The sequence below is a fragment of the Pezoporus occidentalis genome, unplaced genomic scaffold (genome assembly GCF_034315485.1).
Source record: "Pezoporus occidentalis ecotype Australia unplaced genomic scaffold, CSIRO_AGI_Poc_V1 ctg17, whole genome shotgun sequence".
NCBI lineage: Eukaryota > Metazoa > Chordata > Aves > Psittaciformes > Psittacidae > Pezoporus > Pezoporus occidentalis.
In genome coordinates, this window is record NW_026913531.1 from 1,223,520 (window position 1) to 1,243,902 (window position 20,383).

General features: G+C 40.2%; 1 protein-coding gene across 1 annotated transcript; it reads right to left on the reverse strand.

The window, feature by feature from the left end:
• Positions 1-252: 252 nt before the first annotated feature.
• Positions 253-7,430, reverse strand: IL26 (interleukin 26). The gene is made up of 5 exons (XM_062613631.1): positions 7,260-7,430; positions 6,827-6,883; positions 5,261-5,392; positions 1,018-1,083; positions 253-933 (listed from the first exon to the last, which is right to left on the reverse strand). The coding sequence occupies exons 1-5, from the start codon at positions 7,428-7,430 to the stop codon at positions 847-849; spliced, it is 513 nt and encodes a 170-aa protein (XP_062469615.1). The 3' UTR covers positions 253-846.
• Between the last annotated feature and the right edge of the window lie 12,953 nt (positions 7,431-20,383).

Consider the following 20,383-nt stretch of genomic DNA (forward strand, 5'->3'; position numbering starts at 1 on the left):
AGATATTTTTGGAAACCACTGCCATCATTCAAGTAACAACTCCCCATAAATCCCTCTCAAACCATTTTGCAATCCTAGTCAAACCAATCCATTCATTGTGTTTTCTGCACTGAGTAATCTCATGCAGAGCCTATGATATCTGAAGAACATGAATGAGTCATACACCAAAGTTGACATTAATTGGAATATATTTATTAAGGATCAATTATTACCTTAAATTAGTAATATAATGATAAAGAGTATATAATTGTAAATAGTAAGAACAGTAAATAATTTTCTTATGTACATGTAGAACAGCTTGTGTATCCTCTGTGTAAACTGTTACATAGCTATAACAAAAAATGCTATATAGCTAAACTGTTTTATAGCTATAGCAAAAAAATTGAACATATATCTTAGGGGAGGGATTTTCAGAAGTGGTCCTCATTGCTTTAAAATGTGCCACACAGGGTAGCACAAGGCATGGCTAGATTGTGTCCACTGCACGTGGGACATTGTGTCTGCGCATGGAATCTAGCAGATTTCAAGTTATGCTCATGCAGTGTGTCCAGGGGCTGCCTGTAAAGCAGGTGGGAGGCAGGCAGGACAAGAAGTACATCAGCATGCTGTAACTGCTCCAGAGGATGCTCTTCTACTGCAGGACAGGTTCAGCTCATATGCCAGACGAGCCATGAAAGCTCTTGAAAATTGTTCTTTACACCACCGTATTACAGAGGATCTCTTTCAGTGGGATGCAGTCACTGGTAGGCCTGTTGTACCTCCAGCTCTTAGTTGATTTTCAGGCATTTTGGGTAAGGATCTGTCCTTAGCACAGAAGCAGCATGTTCTCTGTCACTTCCTCATTCTTCATATGATGGTTTGTATGTATTCCTGAATCCACGGAAGGAGAATATCCAGCTCATGGATGGCCTTGTGGATTCCCTTCTCTCCAAGCTATCAAGAAGAAAAGGTATCAGAAAAGAAACCTCCCACAGCCCCTGAACAGTGTAGCTGGGAGCCAGTGCCTCCTGCTCTTACCTTAAGAAATGCTTTCCTTAAGTTTTTGACTGCAGAAGTTAACCTTGCGGATGGAGCACATGGAAGCTGAAGGGGTGAAAAGAAAATGAAAGAGCTTATTGCAGCGAGGACACTGATACATAGTAATGAGGAAGATTTCAACCCACAGTGTGGCACCACAGGACTACTGGTAAAATGTGTGAACTCAGCATCGTTTTAGCATCTCCTGCTACTACAAATGTGTTATTTTACCTATGTGCTGTTGAGTTCACAGCACAGAAAATTGTAATATGCACACCACTCATGAAGGTGTTCTTGTTAAACACTTCCTATTTATCTCAGGGATCTTTTCATCAGTTGCAGTTACAGCTTTTGCACAGTGCTTCCTAGCTCTAAGATTTAAAGGTTCTTTAACTTTGAACCTTCAGAGAAGGCAAAGTTAAGGGCCAAAGACCTTTGTAAAGCACAGAAGGCAATTTCTCACATTTCTGTAAACCTTTCAAATACATTTATAAAGTTATTTTATGCTTCTCCCTATTTTCCTCCCCATTCCTACAGTGTCTGGCTAATTCCAGGCTATTCCTGCACCCTTTTTGTCAAGCTAAGTTTTCCATTAAGGTCCCTGGGAGTTTTGCTAGCCAGACCTTACCCAGCCCGCAGGCATCCCACCCAAATAAGTCAACAACGCCTTATTACTGGCAAATTCTGGTGTCCCTCTACTCCTGCTGTGGTATCAGAAACACATGACTGTGTTATCACTGTAGGATTTGAGGTGAACACTGGTTTTAGGAAACTAAGAGTCAATCAGTTCGTCCTGTAGGACCCAGAGGCTGCACCCTGGGTTTAACCCAGTTAGCCAGGACATAGTTGACAGTGTCAGTGGGTCGGTGCTCCATTCCAGGGGGCTGCAGGAGAGCAAATGCTGAGGGAGCAGCCAGTAGGTAGTGCTCAGGGGCTGCCCTGTACCCACTCCACACTTGGCACCCCAGGGTGTCACGCTGGGTTCAGCCCATTTCCTCATCACCCAGCTCTGGCAGACCAATGCTGGCCAGCCAAAACTATTCCAGTTGGTTTTCTCTGGAGCTGCCAGACTGAGCCCTCTGAGCTACGCATCTTGCTGATTCCCAGCTCTCCAGACTGTCCAAGGGGGAGAATCATTCTTTAAGGGAAAAAAAATGTAAAAATCTGATGTTTTCCAATCTACGAGCAAGGTGTTTGAAAAGAAAAAATACAAAGGTCCTCAACTCATATGAAAAGAGATGTCTCTGCTAAAATAGACAGTTAGTCCTTCCCTCTACCTGGCACAGAGTACTTTTAAAAAGTGCACAAACATTTTCAAGTTACCTTTTGAGCTTCTTAAAGTCACCTCACGGGAAAAAAAAGTGTAAATAAAAGGAACTCTTATTTGTAAACCTTTTAAAGTCTTCTAACTAGGGCAGTTCTTTCTGATTTGGGGCTTTTTGTTGTTGTTAAGATCAGCTTGTATGATGCATATTTCCACAGAAATCATTCGGTAACAGAACTGACTTTAAATGACTATGCTAGCTTGAGTGGTAATACACATTACAAACTCTGATCTTCCTGCATAAAGAACAAGTAAACAAATGAGCAAGCAAGCAAGCCAGCTTGCAAGCAATTATGCAATCTCTGCTCAAGGTCTACAAGCTCTGACTACAATAATAAAGCAGTGATTAAAAATCCTGCAGTTAATCTATTGCCTTTATGTATTCTACTCAAATGCGAGAAGAAACTTCCATAGTCTGCTACTGATGCAGGAACAGTTCAACCTCAGAAGCAACTTCATATTGTTCTTGGCAATGTTGCCATCTAGGGCACACAAGCAAGTAAATAGGTCAGTGGTGCTGCAGGCAGATGCCCCAGTGTCCAAGGAAAACGTCTGTTCCCTTTACCATGCAGTCATACTCTAAACCAAAAAACCTGATTTCCCTGCAGAATTTAGAGATTCAGAGATTTTAGACACTATGTATTTCTGAAAAACAGGACTTGCACTCCTAAATCATTGGAAAATACTAAAGTTTCCTTGTTTAGACAAAACCAAGAACTAGCAGGGTGAGAACCATAACACTAATATGTTACAAAGTCTTGGGAAGTGGTTTGGGGACAGATATTGTTAAGATTTTTAAATAGGGTGGATGCCTCTAGTTGGCTGAATTAGAGCATGAGTTTACAAAAGGATATAGGGTGGGTATGTATGTAAAGGTATCACTGTTTTCCTCAATTGTATAAAGAACTTTATCCTTGAAAGGTAACAATTCATTACATAAGTATGTTGCCATGGTGGAAATCCCTTCTGATAATAACTTCTAACTTGGCTAGACACAAAAATTAAAGGGCTTATGCAGATGGGTGAATGAGTATGTTAATTTATAGAGGAATAATATGATATGATGGAGAAATCCCAAACTTGGTATTAGAAAAGGATCCATTATTTTCACTCTGTTCACAGTTTTTATTATTCTTTCACATGGTTTTGTACTGTTGGCTTTGTAAAGAATACAAATTAAGAAAAGTTAGTTTCCAGAAATTAGATGTGTCCTAAAAAATCATGGAAAACCATTGTTTCTCAAAGAGCTACTGGTTTTCTACTACAAGAGGAAGTCTTTTCTCTACTACCAGTATTTTTTAAGGTCCAGAAAAGGATATTGTTATGTTTAGACTTGTGTTGAGTAAAACATTGTCACTAATTATGAAAAAGAATGCAGGAGCTCTGAAAATTCTGCAGCATTTTGTCTATACACAGCACAGAAACAAATGTATTATGAAGTTATACAGGAAACTCCAGTCACTGGTGGTATTTCAGAATAGCTGATATTTTGAATTCAGTCTCAGTTGACAGCCTGAACTCCTCAGTGTGTCCTGGCACTTGCATAGAGTGTAATTGCTTTTCTGGACAAGAATGAAATCTCTGTAAAGTATATTATAGCATACAGTATCTGAAATTTTGGCACATTGTGATGGATGCTGTGAATAATGATAGTAAATTGCAACTATTTATCATGGTTTCAAATGCAGAACCTGAAAACTGGTTGAGTTTTCTACCACTGAGATTTGAATCTTTTTACATTATACAAATATTCCAGTTGTGTTTTGATCTACAACTGCCAAGAGCCCTCTGAAGCTGCTTATTTTTGCATTGCAAATATTTGTGTGCATGTAGAACCGATTTCTTTCTTTCATGCTACCACACATGTAGTATATGCATGTGTATAGTAGTACATACACATGTAGTGTATATGTAGACAATATGTGCAGTATACACACACCATACAGTTTTAATTCACTACCATTTCATTGACTTCTCATCCTGCACCTACTTTTTAAGGATTACTGTAGACATTTGCTTAGATATACATCGCTATATTCAACCTTAAGTCAAGCTCCATTTTTTGAGACACTGTGACTTGTGAGGACTGCAAGTGTAGGGGAGAAAAGAAAATTGCCCTAGGAGATAAAGTTTTAAAGCACACTCTGTGGTTATTTATCTATCCTTAAGAACAAGATGAGAAATGACACAAGCGTTGGTATTGTCTTAGTATACTAGGTGTCTATAGTATGCAAGTACTCATATTTGTACAGGCAAAAGTGTGCTCTAACTATTGTCCTGTTATAATTTACAGGGTGGGGTGATGCAATGGTGTTGGTGAAGTGCCTCTTCTCTGAGTCACCTGGATCCACTCTAGGGACATTTTGCCAGTGGGCAGCATCACTCCCTGACAACCTGCTGCAGCTGCAGGCATAGTCAACACATGGGAACTGCTCCAATGTGCTTCATAATTGCAGCCACTGCTTGCTTATGAGACACCACCAGCTCTTTCAAAATTCAGTATGAAGGAGCAGATATGACATGTGAGTAAGGATTACACACATACAGTGGGTATGCTGTTGAAGATGGAAAGCATAACCAGTGTTACACCACAGAAACTTGAAGAGCCACAGTTCTTGTGATTACCCTGTCTCTTTGTAGCTTTGGTGCTGAGAGGGCAGCACAAGGCAACAGCAGCAGCAGGGAAGTGGCTTGTCTCCATGGTATCTCCACCACATTGCCTGCTCCCTGCAAGCTCACTCTATGAGGAAATGAGCGGTGTTAAACTTCCCCAGCCCCAGTGGGAAGTTTTGTCCTCTGTGATCTGAGGCACACCATGACTCTGGATCACCCTCTGTTATCTGCTGAAAAGCTGTGATGGAACCCTTTTCTAGCCTTTCATCTGGACAAAGTTAGTTTGGTTCTCAGGAACATACTCACACAGGCATTCATGTTCACTTGCAAGACTTGGAAGGCACTAATAATGTACAACTTGTCACTTCCTACTCCAAGATGATTGAAAACATTTTTCACATAGAAGGAGAGGAGCTGATTTCGAACACTGCAGTTTGTCTGAAAACAAAGGAGGTAAAGAGTTGCCAAATTAAAATCTCACAAGTCCACTTTGGCCTAAAACTTCAGCCTTGTAAAATTATGCATGTTTAGAAAGGGTAAGATCAATAAAAAATATTTTTACAAATTTTGGTATCCCATTGGACTGCTTCTTTTCATTTTGAAGAGCTCAGTGTACCCCTGTGGTTTCTGAAGGAAAGGCAAGGAGAATGCTGGCAAACCAAAGGAGTACTGGTAAGACCAGCCATGAACAGGAGTGTCAGGAACAAATCTAGGTAACAAAGAATAAACGGAAGATGAATTGGGGAATTAAGCCACACTGTCTTGGCCAAATTGTAGGAGTCATTGTTCCATTTCTCTGCGTCCATGCCCCATACCGTTTGAGATGCTGTAGGGTATCCCACCCATCCCCAACTACTGCTCCAGAAGAGATCAGTCATCCTGTATATCCCATGTCGTATCTGCCTGTTCTGTGGGATCTCTTAGATACCCAAAGGCATTTCAAACAGCTGTATGCCTATTTTTAGGCAATGGAACCAAGCATCAGGTGAGAAATTCCCACTAGGAGGATAATACAGATGCAGATTAACCCACCCAAATGCAGGTGTCCATGTGGAAGTCCCACAGGCAAGCAAGGAGCCTTCACTTCCAACGTAATCAATGAGAGGCGGGGGAATTCAAAGGCCAGTAGGTCTCTACTAAAGGCTAAACTGGCTTACTTGGTCCTGCTGACTAGATCTCTGTGTTCAGAAAGCTAAAATATCTCACACACTTGTAGTCAATTACAAATAGGCACAGCAAGTTTAGTTTCTCATTCCCATGCTAGGCAACTCTGATATCCCTCTTCCTGTCTACACCCAGAGGTGAAAGCCCAAAGCAGCTCCTTGGGTGTCCTAACTTCTCTGCAGCAACCCTGAGCTATCTGTGGTACTACACACCCACAGCAGAAGGTGCCTGTGCTGCCAGGATGGTAGCTGTGGCCCTGGCCCTCATGTGAATAGGCTGATACCTGAAAGCATTGCTGAGGAGGATCACACAAATCCAGGTACTCACAGGAGGAGCAAGTGGTACCACAAGCACACCCCTACCCAACACAGCAAACACCCTTACCCCAGGTTGCCTTGGAAAGCCCCCCGGCAACCACCTAGAGAGAAGTGTCTTCAGGCAGTCTTTCCAAATCCACCTCTTTCTCCTCATACCATGCTCAAGTCTCCCTTTCTGTCACAGAGGAATATCCCTTCCTATAGAGTAGAGGTAACACTCTAAGTGGAGAACTTCATTAAACATATGGCTTTCATAAATATAATGTCCTTCCCAATTAAACACAAGTGGTTTTTGTGTTGGCTGTCATTCCTTTTGATCACACATTCCTATCTCTACTGACCAAAAGAAAATCAAAGTAAGAAAATGGAAAACCAGTAGTATAAGTCTTACCATAAACAGCATTTTTGTTGTCTTTTTAAGCAGTCTCGTGTTCTTGATCAGATCCTTCTGTAAAATATAATGTGCTAATATTAACCTAAGCAGAAGAAGGGAGAGAGAGTTTTAAGTCTGGTTTGTACAAAACTTAGTAGCAATCATCATCATCATCATCTTATTCAGACGTAGGATGAGGACTCAGCAAATCTGTGTTCCAATTCCAACCTAGCTGCAAACTTCTTCCATGTCAGACTTCTTGGCAAATTCATTCCACCTCTCTATGCATCTTCTTTTTCCTCATCTTTACAAAAGGGCTAGTGGCATTACCCTGTCTCTCAGGACTGTAGAGATCATTCAGCTTATTAAAGTTTCCAGGTACTCAGTAATGAGGCTGGTAAAGAAGCATCCTTAAATAAAATAAACTTTTCAACTAGTGGAATCAACTTACAGGAACAGATGATTTTAAACTAGTTGCCTTGATATACAGGTTCTCTGTCACTTGGGAGAGGAGTCCTTTTCGGCAGGTATGCTTCACTGTTGGTGACTTTTTGCTTTCCACAGTGAAAAGACAAAGCAGAACTAAAAAATGCCCAGATCTGAAAATAGAATATACTTTCATCTTCGCTCCCAAATCTTCATGCCTCTACACTCACAGCAGAGTATGTGATACAACAATACTGGTTAGATGACAGAGGTTAACCTAATTCTGTTAACCCTCAAAGCGGCTTCTGTGCTGAGATGCTCACGTAGATAACCTATTGCTCGTGTGCTGGCTGATCAGTGTTGTTACTGTGCTTTTTTATACATCTTGCTCCACTTTCAACAAATTTGACCACAATCATCTGTGACGTTTTTCTAAACGATACCTCCATATTTACTGGCAGCAGGGTCAAGGTTTCCAAGAAAGAAGAACTTTCCTCTCATGTGAGAAGTCTTCTTTCATTTAAGCGGTGGTCAGGTGAGGAAAAAGTAGTTGAGCTCATTAGTTTGGTTTTGTAACAAAGTATATCAAATGTCTGAATTTGGTTTTTTTTTTTTAATTTTTCCAGAAAACTTATGGCAGCACTTTTCTGAAAGGTGATGGCCTGGAGAGAAAAAAGTCTTTTTACCCTAAGAACATTAGAAATCTTACCTGTATGTTATCTGTATGGAAGTTGGACCACACTGCCTTTAAATCTTTAATGTCCAGTCTTTGAAAAGAGTTTTGTTCCAGGAGCCCAGCAGATAGTAGCAAAGTGTTTGTTGCCTATTTTATCTCTGTATTAGGCTTTTGCCAGGGCAGAATTTGCCTGGTAGAAGCAGCAGCCTGCTTAGTCTAAAAGTGAGAGCTGCACGGAGGGCTTTGTTCAAGGGCCAGAGCATGCTTGGCAATCAAGTTGCTTTAGGAGCCCACTGAGAGCCACAGGAACTGGGAAATAATGTGCATAACCACCATCAAGGTAATAAAAGTGAGCCAGCACTGAGAGGAAGGGTGAGACAAGCTGGACAATAAAGTCACTCCAGCCTTAATCCCACTGAACATTTACACAAACACGTGTGCAGCCTCCAGGCCAAGATGGAATCACATCCAGCTTCAAGGTTCCGTCCTGTAACAGGCCTGGGAGTATTTTAACACAGAACCATCCATACATCATATGGAGCATTAAGTGCTGATGGGGCCGAAGGACAAAAAGGACCAAAATATGGAGAAGAGTTTAGACTTTTGGAAAGTGGAGATGATAGACTTGAGGCCTTATGTGCATTAAGGTCTCATTTGAACTGTGGTCTGCACTTAAACTTTCTAAATGCTGTCAGGCTTCCCAGAGAAGGTGCATGAAACCTCAGCATACAAGGTATGTGGACAGCAGTTTAGCCACTTAAACTTAGCTTGTTCTTAGAAGAAGATCTCAGGCAATAGCAAGAGTAGAGTCAGAATGCAAAACTGCCTTGGGTTCCCCAAGATGTGGTACTCCCTGGTCAACAGTTTTTCTCTAAATGGAGTAAATGGGTCATGTAGCCAGTCTGTAACAGCTTTTCACAAGAAAATCAATAATTTTCAACATCTCTGAAACCTCTGATCTTGTTGGAAAACCCTTGAGCCCATAAGTTTCATTTTGTCTGTTCTGTGAGCTCTTATCATCATGCTCAGAGGGCTGCAGCAGTGACACTTGCACTGGCCACTAGACACCTCTACATGTGAATCAGCAAACATCTTACTGAATTAGCTAACTTTTCAACTGAGTAATATAAAAGGATACAGATGGATGCAGATGCATCGTGACCATATCTTAAAAAACTAAAAATGAAAGGACATAGGGCTTTCCTATCTTTACTGTCGTAGAAGGATGGTAGGTACCATTGAATATCTGATCCTGTAAAATCAGTTACACTTCCACCTTTTTTGATATACTGTCTTAACTACTGGTCATACGATAGTCAATATTCTTTAACTTCCTCATTTGTCACTTGTTCAGAACAAAGATGGTCTTTTTTAGGGGGGTGTCACATAGTGCTTTGTACACTGGATTTTAGTGCCACTTTGGCACTCATATAGTTATTGTATAAATAATATAGAATACAAACAAGCTGGTATTGCTCAGTATTTTAAAGTTATATGAAGCACAGGAAATAACAAATCTGGGGAGGCTCCAGCTCTTTTAGCCATGAAGACAGAAAAGATCTCCCAAGTTTGGTATGGCAGTGGACCTGATATATCCAGAGCTTGTCTGGGGACAACAGTGAAACACACCACCAAGCATGTTGACTTCCAGACCTAGGCTGGGAATCATGGGAGTTCAAGGAGACTGGCCTGAAGGAAATGAGCTCTCTACATGTGGAAACTTTCAGATGTACTGAATCGATGAATACTTAAGAAACAATACAATACTGATAACACACCCAAAGTTCATGTATTACATTAATAAAAAATGTGTAAAGTTTATTATAATGAGAATGTATGAGAAATAAAATAACTAAGAAGAAAGAATAAGAAAAATTAAGAGAGTAGCCACCTTATTAAAGAAAATATTGCCTTATTTGCCCTGGCTGGGGACTAACCTTCAAAGACGGTTTTGTGTTGACCTGTGCTACACGTGACTGCATGACACTACCAGCCTGAAACAGATCCTTTCTTCACCTTCTAATTGTGAACCATGGAATTGTCTTGATCTATACGAGTTCAGTAGATATTATGAATTTTAGATTCTTTTGATCTGTGTCAATACATCTACTACTGCTGCAAAGTTCCGTTAGTCTGTTTAAAGTAACAATCATATCTACTCATTGTTTTGCAGCTTAATTGGCTTCCCGATCTCCATCCATAAAAAGCTTTGTCTAGTTTCTTACTTCTGAATCTTCTCACCTTTCACATTTCTGTTTATTTTATTTCTTGTTAGTATAACTAGAACTAAATTAGTCGTGTTCTTCCTATAAATGTTACTCTTATTTGCTTAGCTGCTGCTAATGTTACGCTGTCTTTTAAGACTATACCATTTCTTTTGTTCCTTTATCCATTAATTAACTTTGGTTTTCTGAAAAATAATAGATCTGCACAAAGAGCAGCAGCATTTGTGTTCAGAAATGTGATTCAATGAGTAACAATGAAGCCTATTGAGATTTTCCAAAACATGAGGGTAACAATACTGCTGTAGGACATAAAAAAAAAATGAGATAACTGCTGCCTCTGTTGGAGAGAGAAGTTTGGAACAGAGCAGCTCCTATCCTCCAAAACTGATTCTGCAGTTTTCTAAACACAGTTGTAACGAACATAAGCATGTAGGTAAGCACAAAATACCCACCAGTCTTTAAACACTGTTTCGTATAATCTTCTATTATTATTTAGGAACTGTTGGAGCTGCTATAGATTTTGTATAATTACTGAACAATTGCAAACCAATTTTTCAGATGCAGGTACCTAAATTACCCATGCAAACTGAGCACATAGGCACCCAAGAATTCACTGCCACCAGTTTCAGCAAGGGTTAACAGAAAGCTCCTGCTTAAATATTGTACATACACTGCTCTGGTTAGGGAAAAAAACCCTACGTGGCTGAAATTGGGATAGTGTAAAGAAAGCTAAAAACATTGGACACCTAGGATTGGGTGTCAGTTTGGTGCCTTTCTCATCCCTAAACACAAAATCACTACACTTCTTCCTATGACACATCTACACTTCACAGTGCCTCTTTAGGTACTCCTCAACTGCCTTGGCTGAGCAGCAACAAAAGATGAGTGAGATTGGAAGAGACTCCCGGAGATCATCTTGTCCAACCCGCCTGCTCAAGGAGGGCCACCTAGAGCCAGTTGTCTGGGGTTGTGCCCAGTCAGGTTTTGAATATCTCCAAAGATGGGACTCTTAACCTCTCCAGAACACCAATGTTTGGTCATTCTCACAGAATTTGAAAAATCATGGCAGTCAGGTGAAGTTCCCGATGACTGGAAAAAGGGAAATATAACCCCCATTTTCAAGAAGAAGAAAACGGATGACCCTGGGAATTACAGACCAGTCAGTCTCACCTCTATGCCCAGTAAAATCTTGGAGCAGATTCTCCTGGAAGGCATGCTAAGGCACATGAAAAACAACAAGGTGCTTGGTGACAGCCAGCATGGCTTCACTAAGGGGAAATCCTGCCTGACCAATTTGGTGGTCTTCTATGATGGGGCTACGGAACTGATGGACAGGGGTAGAGCAGTTGATGTCATCTACCTGGATTTGTGTAAAGCGTTCGACACTGTCCCACACAACATCCTTGTCTCTAAATTGGAGAGACATCAATTTGATGGATGGACCACTCAGTGGATAAAGAACTGGCTGGATGGCCGCACACAGAGTTGTGGTCAATGGCTCAATGTCCAGCTGGAGACCAGTAACGAGTGGTGTCCCTCAGGGATCGGTGTTGGGACCGGCCTTGTTCAACATCTTTGTCGCTGACATGGACAGTGGGATTGAGTGCGCCCTCAGCAAGTTTGCCGATGACACCAAGCTGTGTGGTTCGGTTGATACGCTGGAGGGAAGGAATGCCATCCAGAGGGACCTTGACATGCTTGTGAAGGTACCAACCTCATGAAGTTTAACCATGCCAAGTGCAAGGTCCTACACCTGGGTCGGAGCAATCCCAGGCACAGCTACAGGTTGGGCAAAGAAGAGATTCAGAGCAGCCCTGTGGAGAAGGACCTGGGGGTGCTGGTCGATGAGAAAATGAACATGAGCTGGCTTCAGTGTGCACTCACAGCCCAGAAAGCCAACCGTATCCTGGGCTGCATCAAAAGGAGTGTGACCAGCAGGTCGCAGGAGATGATCCTGCCCCTCTACTCTGCTCTCATGAGACCTCACCTGGAGTATTGTGTGCAGTTCTGGTGTCCTCAGCATAAAAAGGACATGGAACTGTTGGAACAAGACCAGAGGAGGGCCACGAGGATGATCAGGGGACTGGAGCACCTCCTGTGTGAAGATAGGCTGAGAAAGTTGAGGCTCTTCAGCCTGGAGAAGAGAAGGTTGCGTGGAGACCTCATAGCAGCCTCCCAGTATCTGAAGGGGGCCTACAAGGATGCTGGAGAGGGACTCTTCATTAGGGATTGTAGTGACAGGACAAGGGGTAATGGGTTAAAACTTAAACAGGGGAAGTTTAGATTGGATATAAGGAAGAAGTTCTTTCCTATAAGGGTGGTGAGGCACTGGAATGGGTTGCCCAAGGAGGTTGTGAATGCTCCATCCCTGGCAGTGTTCAAGGCCAGGCTGGACAGAGCCTTGGGTGATATGGTTTAGTGTGAGGTGTCCCTGCCCATGGCAGGGGGGTTGGAACTGGGTGATCTTAAGGTCCTTTCCAAACCTAACTATTCAATGATTCTATGATTCTAAAACTCTGTCTTATTGTGTCCAGATGGAATTTCACATACTTTAATTTGTGCCTATTGCCTCTTGTCCTGCCACTGGGCTCTACTGAGAGGAGCCTGGATCTCATCCTTACTTCCGGCTTCCTCACGTGTTTATACACATTGATAAGATCTGCCTGATCCTTCTCTCCTCCTGGCTGGATGTTTCCAGCTCTCACTGCCTATCCTCAGATGAAAGATGCTCCAATACATTAATTATTTCTACAGCTCTCACCACCAGGTCAGCAGATCAACCACACTCAGATGTTTTCTTCAGTCTATGACTTAGAGAAGTTTTAATGCACTAAGTAAAGCAGAAATCAGACTCAAACCTAGACAAAGATGAAAAACTAAACCAAAAAGAAAAAAAAGCAACCAAACCCAATTACATTTCCTCTGGGCATTTGCATCTCTTTGCACTTTATGAGTAACATCTTTTGAGTAAGCCTCAAACCTGAATTGCTATAAAATACACTGTTAATCTGGTTTCATCTTAAAGAAATGGCCCAGACTGCTTCAAGTGGTATATCTCTGTGTGCTACTGGCCTGGCTCTGAATTTGATGAGTTTGGTGATAGATGGCCAGCAAATATCTGTCAAGCTAACACAAATGTCTTAGCACATTAAGTCTTTTCAGAGACAGGTTATAGGGCACATTCAGGGTCCAGACTGAAATCACCAGGGTACTTAAAACTAAAATTTTGCCTCTGTGCACAAAAAATAGACAACAGTTTAAGTTTTCAAAGCAGTAGTAATTTTTATGGCCAACAATCAGCTGCTTTGGCAGAAAGTTCAGCACTCCCTGGATATCTCAAGACACCTTTCAAATGTCTCCAGCTGTGTAATTAAAAATCAGTTATATAAAAGTAAACTTCATGGCTACACAAGAGCTGAATTTTACATGAAACCTTTATGTATATAGCCTTTACTAGTCACATTGTTGTATTCTTGTATTTCAGAAAAGCAATTATGAAAGATAGATAGAACAAAGCGTTTGAGCATGTTCCCATCAGCCAGTCAAGTGATCTCACTTAACGACAACGATTCAGTCCCCAGGCTCTTTAGAAAACATTCATCTGCCACCACCAAAATCACACTAGGAAATCCCTGTACAGGGGTGTTTCTGCAGAGTGTACAGATGTGCTCGGCAGTAACAGACAGCTCAGCTCACCCACATAGGCAGCAGCTATTCCAAATTCTTCTTTTTCTCTTGAGACACAGAGGAGTGAGTGTTCAAGAGTCTGTGACCTGCTTTCTCTCGTAATTTCATCATGGCTTCATGAAATGGTTGCACTAAAACTATGACAGCAAAATGCAAACCACATGGAAACCTGGGCCTGGTTTGGGGGGAGGAGGATGCCCACAGCTGCTAGGCTGATAGAAGTGGGTCAGTTTGCATGGCACCACTCTCATACTGAAAAGCTTCTCTCTCCTTCTACCTTTGTGCACATCTCTGTCTCACTGACTTTTTTCTTTTTTTTTTTTTACCATTCTTTCTTGCTTCTCTTTTGAAATTCGATTTTTAAAGGTTTTCCCCCTCTGTTCTTTCAAGCCTGGACACCCTTGAGCATCTTGGCAATACCAAAACAGGTCATCTGCACAGCTCGCACTGTCAGTAACATAAGCTGGGAGCAGGACTAGAACATTGTGAAGGCTGCAGAAACTGCAGTGTCCAGAAAGATATCTTGATGTTGGAAAATAACTTTATGTAAGACATGAATTGAGCAGGCTGCTCAGAGGCAGCTGTGTCCTGTGAGAAACATTTGAACTGTCATTTAAAATAGTAATGAAATCAAATTTCTGGACAATACTCAGAAATTAAAGTGTTAAGGACATACAGAGGTATGAGTAACCTAACCAGACACTGGTGATGAACAGTTCTGGCATTGAATCTTTTAGCTGGCATGGCCATGTTAATCGCAGGCAGCAAAACAAACCCCATTAAGAAAAATCATTATATCTGATTTTTATTGGCAAGGGTAGTATTTTATTTAAAAAGATATAATGTAGGGAATGTTTGCTGTTAGTGTATTTCCACTGTTTCAGAGAAAAACTGAAGTCATCCAGCTAAAGGTTTTCTGTTTGCTGGAAGCTGAATCATTTTTAGCCTGCCACTTTCGAACACGACAAAAACTCCTGCACAATAAAATGTGAAATACTTGCCAAGCCATCTCTCAGGATGCCCCCCTATATCTAAAATAAGATTTGTATCAAAATCCTGGCTGCTGTTGGATTGACTGCTGCAGAACAGCTGCAACCTTGATTCTCCAATACTAGCACCAGATAATAAAAGTGAGGGAAGCAACTGCGCAGTAGGCAGGAAGATGATGTTCCAGAGCATTTTTCCATTGAAGGTGTCATTCTCCTTCCAGTGAGTTTAAACCTATTAGTAGTAAATGTGCTTTACTCTGTTACTTTTCTTTCAGAAGTAGTTCTTGAGTGCTGAGAAGTCTGTGACCTTCACTCAGGAATTGCTGCCATGGTGCCATCTCCCCAGCTTTCATTCAACCCCTTCATGTCTTTGGACCTGTTTTCCACTCTATATCTGCCTTCTTTCTGAAGAGGTGCTTTCAATGAATGTCATCAGTAGGGGTGTTTTTTGTAGAAAATTTACTTATTTAATGATCTGATATGATCACAGCTGGCACTTTTTTGCTAGAGAACATATAGGAGCCAAATAATGAATTAGCCATGAGACTAGTGGCACAGGCCACTAGAGAAGTACCTGAGGGTGCTGTAAAATCTGAGTTTCTTGTGGTAGTATTCATAAGAAAGGGATTGTAGAGAGTTTGTAAAAGTTTCAGAGAAAAAAAACATAACAAAATATAAGTAGCACTTAGAGAGAAAGAAGAGATGTCACAAGTCAAAATATGCATTGAGATTTTCATCTGAGATCAGGGAAAAAATTTCCAATTGAAAAAAATGGGAAACTTTGTATTACCATCTAAAAGATAGCACTGCTTATTGCAATTAATGTAATTAAATCTTATTCAGCAGATATTAATGATGATGGGGATTAAATCTAGAAACCAAGAATACAATAATAAAGTTCATATTTCCTGCATTATTTGTAATTTATTTTAGAAACTTAGGGAAAAGTAAAGTACAGGTTATACCTAATATTGGATAGCTTGTTTGTCTGAAGTTTCAATCCTTAACCTATTTTTAGGCTTTACTCTTTACTTATGCTGTAGCAGAATATATAAAAACATTCATAACGTTTCAGCTTATGGAAGAGATGTTTTAACAAACACCTTCTTTAAGAGCTTCTTAAACAAATCAGAAATATTCCATCTCCATTTCTGTAGATTTTGCAATTTTTTTAGGGAATCCTTTTGTGCAAATTACAACTAGGACATGAGCACTGACTTTACAATCTTCCATACATCTAATTAATTTTGTAACTGTGACAGAAGTATTAATCATCTAATATGTTTGTAGGAGTGAAGGGAAAATAATGTGAAAGTTGTTGATGTACTCCACATGAAAAGAGCTATTTTTCATTTTTTTTAAATAAAGACCCATAGTTTCCAGTGAACCACCACTGAAAACTTTTTTTTTTTTCCTTCCCTCAATTTAATATCAGTTCTGGGCTTTCCAGTTTTTTAATTTCCAGGAGAAAATCAACGATTACATAGAAAAGCAGCAAAAATTTTCATTTCTTCACAAAACCCATTTTGTGCCAGCAGGAAAAAAAAAGGGGGGGGGAAAATTCAATGGGAAAATCTTCCAGTCTTGATCAAACTTTCAGAGATAACATTTGCTACAAAGAAAAAAATACATATATACTTTGCCATCGATCTTCTGATTATTTGCATATGTTAGATCAGTATAAAGAGGTTAAAACTATGCCCCTCTGTATGAGCTTGGAAAATCACATGTCAGCCTTGCTCTCATGATGTTTTTCTTCATCTATAATAAAAACTTTCAGTACTCGCACTCATTTGGGAAGAAGCTTTTATCAGTGTCACTGCAAACTTGTGAATTTTGACGCAATATGGGACACTAAATAAGCTCTTCAGGGATTCTGAAAGGTTTGCCCACATTTGCAAGCTTAGATTAGACAATTTGAAAGCAAATTTTTCCACACGAGAATTCCTTTTGTTGGCAAGGGGCATTTTTCTAGCAGATTTCCCTTCATTAAGCTTAGCAACTGCATAAAATTCAGAAGATTTGTTCCCTTTATATTCAACCAACCTGTTTCAAAATTTGCAGGCAAGCCCTGAAAAGTATTCTAGGTCTGAAATATTTGCCTAAACCTCTGAACATACTGGGGTTTATTTTTACTAATCTGTCACTACTGAAAACAAACATTTTATTTATCATCATGTACTCTTGTAATCACACAGCAAAGAACAGGACATCATTTATCAGTCTGCAGCCTCTCTCGTATCTCAGTTCTGATAATCAGGTTAGAGCATAAACCTAACCCTCCCAGCCAAAACTTTATACTACAGCTCTAAGAAATTCTCTGTTTTACTCTCCAGAAGTGTAGAAAAGAAGACTTGCTCCCATCTTCCTATTTTCAGAGAAACCTAATCATGTTCTTCTCACCTAAAACATATTCTTTATTATTTATTCATTTCCAGTGTCACTGGGTTACCAACTTAAACTGAAGTTCACAACTGCAAGTAATGTGAAAAGTACCAATGGAAAACAGTTAAAAATGAAAAACGAAATTAAGTTTATGTTAATACTGCCAGAAGGTTTCCAAGTAAAATGGCATAGACAGAGCTGTTTGTTTTTGGTTCTTTCTCTTGCCTGCAGCTTGACCCATGAGCAAATTAACACCCGGAATTCCACATCTGGGATTTGTCATGCACAACCATAGACCACTAGAGGCTGGATGTCTGAGTCTGTGCTCATGACCCAGGGCTGATGGATGGGACCAGACCCTCAGAGAACAACTTCCCTCATCTGCCTAACATTCTCGCTGCTGAAGAGAGACTCTGTGGGTGCCTGTGGGCAACACATAAGAATTTGCTAGCTAGTTTTCTGGCACTAAAGCTGGGGCAATGATTCATTCAAGGCTATTATCAAAACGAGCAAAAATTGTGGTGTTTGCCAAATTGCAGCATCAGAATCTTGGCCGGTGATTTGTGTTCCCAGTCACTGCCACAGAAATCTTTGTCATGAATCATTAGTAGATTAAAAAAGAGAGCATAATGCCAAGGGTGAGCATCTCCTTATTTTGGAGGCTTTAACCTTGCGTGTCTAGTTAAAAGGAACATTTCATATGCAAGTAACTGTCTTGCATTTTCTGAAACACATGTGAGCCCCATCAAATCAAGGTGCTTTCCTAAACTTAATGGAACCTCTGCTACATGCAGGAGCTATGATCATTGTGTCGAAGTTGACATGTTAATGACTACAAAATAATCATAGTTTTTGCCAAATGCTATGTTTGACAAGTATTCTACATTTTTGAGCTACCACAGTAAAAATGAACATCACAGTTGATAATCCCTAAATCTGGGGTTATCTACCAAAAATCCCAGTTATCCAAACTTTTTTTTTTTTTTTTGATAAAATATAAAAAAAGATAAAGGAATAATAATCTGAATTTTTCTTCTCCCATTCAAGACTGGCAGAAGTCACATTATGAAGGGTAACTACTAAAGGAGAAAAGTTGGTCAAGCCAGAAATTTGATAAGAAGTATTAACCTAAAAACAAAAAAAAAAAAAAAAAAGAGGTAAAAGAGGTCACTGCAATGACAAGCAGTCAATAAGTGTCATAAAATGTTTTCTCTGAAACAAGCCTTTCATAGAGAAAGGCTTGTTTCATGACTTCCATCATGACTTCTGTGCTGAAATCTTTCATCTTTTCTCTGTAATATAATTAATTTGATGCACAAGCTATAAGCCTGATTTTATACACTTTGAAGTAAGTAGGAGTTTTCTTTCTATCTTCTGTGGAGCAGGACCAGATAAATGATGACTAATCCATTGGGGAGCTCTTACATGTCAATGCCTAACGCAAAAGACAGATCAGAAAGTCAATCTTCATGATTTCATAGCTTTCAGATTTTACCACAGATACATAATTCCTTTCACAGCTTAATGAACGCCACCACCACTCCCTGAATGTGCTTTAGGAGTCAGAAGCAACCCTCTTTTGGAAAATTAGAGGACCAAATAAACTTTAAATCAGTGCAATTTTCAGGTTTTGGAAAACAATGTTTTACATTCAGTCATTTGAAACTAAGGCTACAATTTCCACTGAAGAGCCTTACTGGTTCTTGCAGAAACAACCATGCAACAGTTTCAAGTCAGCTGATCAAACATACATTTGTCAGTCTGTTTTTTTTTAAATATTTCAATTTATTTTTCCCTAAGCAAAAGAAAAAATGCTTTTAGTTTGAAGATTTGCCCTTTCTTATTCAATCCTAAAGAAGAAAAATGGCCTGATCTTGGAAATATTCAATGCTATGCCTTAATCCGTATGAACGGATTAAACCGTATGAAGACAGGCTGAGAAAGTTGAGGCTGTTCAGGCTGGAGAAGAGAAGGCTGCATGGAGACCTCATAGCAGCCTTCCAGTATCTGAAGGGGGCCTATAGGGATGCTGGGGAGGGACTGTTCATTCGGGACTGGAGTGACAGGGCAAGGGGTAACAAGCTCAAACTTAAACAGGGAAAGTTTAGATTGGGTATAAGGAAGAAATTCTTTCTTGTTAGGGTGGTGAGGCACTGGAATGGGTTGCCCAAGGAGGTTGTGAATGCTCCATCCCTGGCAGTGCTCAGGTCCAGGTTGGACAGAGCCCTGGGTGACATGGTTTAGTGTGAGGTGCCCCTGCCCATGGCAGGGGGGTTGGAACTGGATGATATTAAGGTCCTTTCCAACCCTAACTATTCTATGATCCTATGATTCTAATCCTTCATACTCAAAAAATGTTTATTGGCTCTCATGCCAATTTGCTGAGGATATATGAACCATTCTTAAAAATGTTTTCTTTTTAACTTCTCTTTAGAGGAGAAAAGATGTAGAAACATCTTCCTTTCTAAACCATTCATCAGTGAATTCCAGATTAAATTATAGCAATTTATATCTGAATTCGGCCAGGTATTTGGAATGTAAATATTAAACAGAAAGTGCTTTCCTAGATTTCACAAGCATCCACTGAGCATGGATGATGCCCATGACTGAAAAGATTATCAGTCATTTACTGTCATTCAGTACACTCTTTCTTCAAGGCAGCTAATTATTTAGCTAATTGTGCTTTAAAACATAGGCAAGCATAATCATATGTTGCTCTTTTACCATCAGGATAGCTTTTCATTGTCTAGAACATACTTCCAGCAGCAAATTAGAAATATAAACCCTCTATTATTCTAGGTCAGTAAGGTATATATTCAGACAGTGAATATGTAAATCTCATAACTGAGTAACACTCCATGCAATGTATTGAAGAGATAATTTTTAAACTGTCACAATACTTACTCAGCAGGATGTGGAAACTTCTGTTCGTGCTTTGGGTTCCTCTGTCTTCACAATACGAAGTTTCAGAGGTAGTTTAAATGTTTTATAATTATCCATGTAGCAAAAACATCAGCTAATGTAAGTGAAGGGAAGAACCAACAGAATGCCAATCATCAGGCAGTAGACAGCTCCATCAATTTTTGCTTGGGAAGAGGTCCTCCAGACTCTACAATGGAGGTGTCCTCAATGAAGGATGTAGAGCAGGTGCCTTCCCTAACAGCAGTAGGTTGAAGACCTCTGGGAA

Coding starts and splice junctions, on each gene's coding strand:
- IL26 (XM_062613631.1), bottom strand. CDS start 7,430: ATGAAAGTATATTCTATTTTCAGATCTGGGCATTTTTTAGTTCTGCTT. Junction 1,084..5,260: donor AAGTGAACATGAATGCCTGT/GTGAGTATGTTC, acceptor TCACCCCTTCAG/CTTCCATGTGCTCCATCCGC. Junction 934..1,017: donor TAAGGAAAGCATTTCTTAAG/GTAAGAGCAGGA, acceptor TCTTCTTGATAG/CTTGGAGAGAAGGGAATCCA.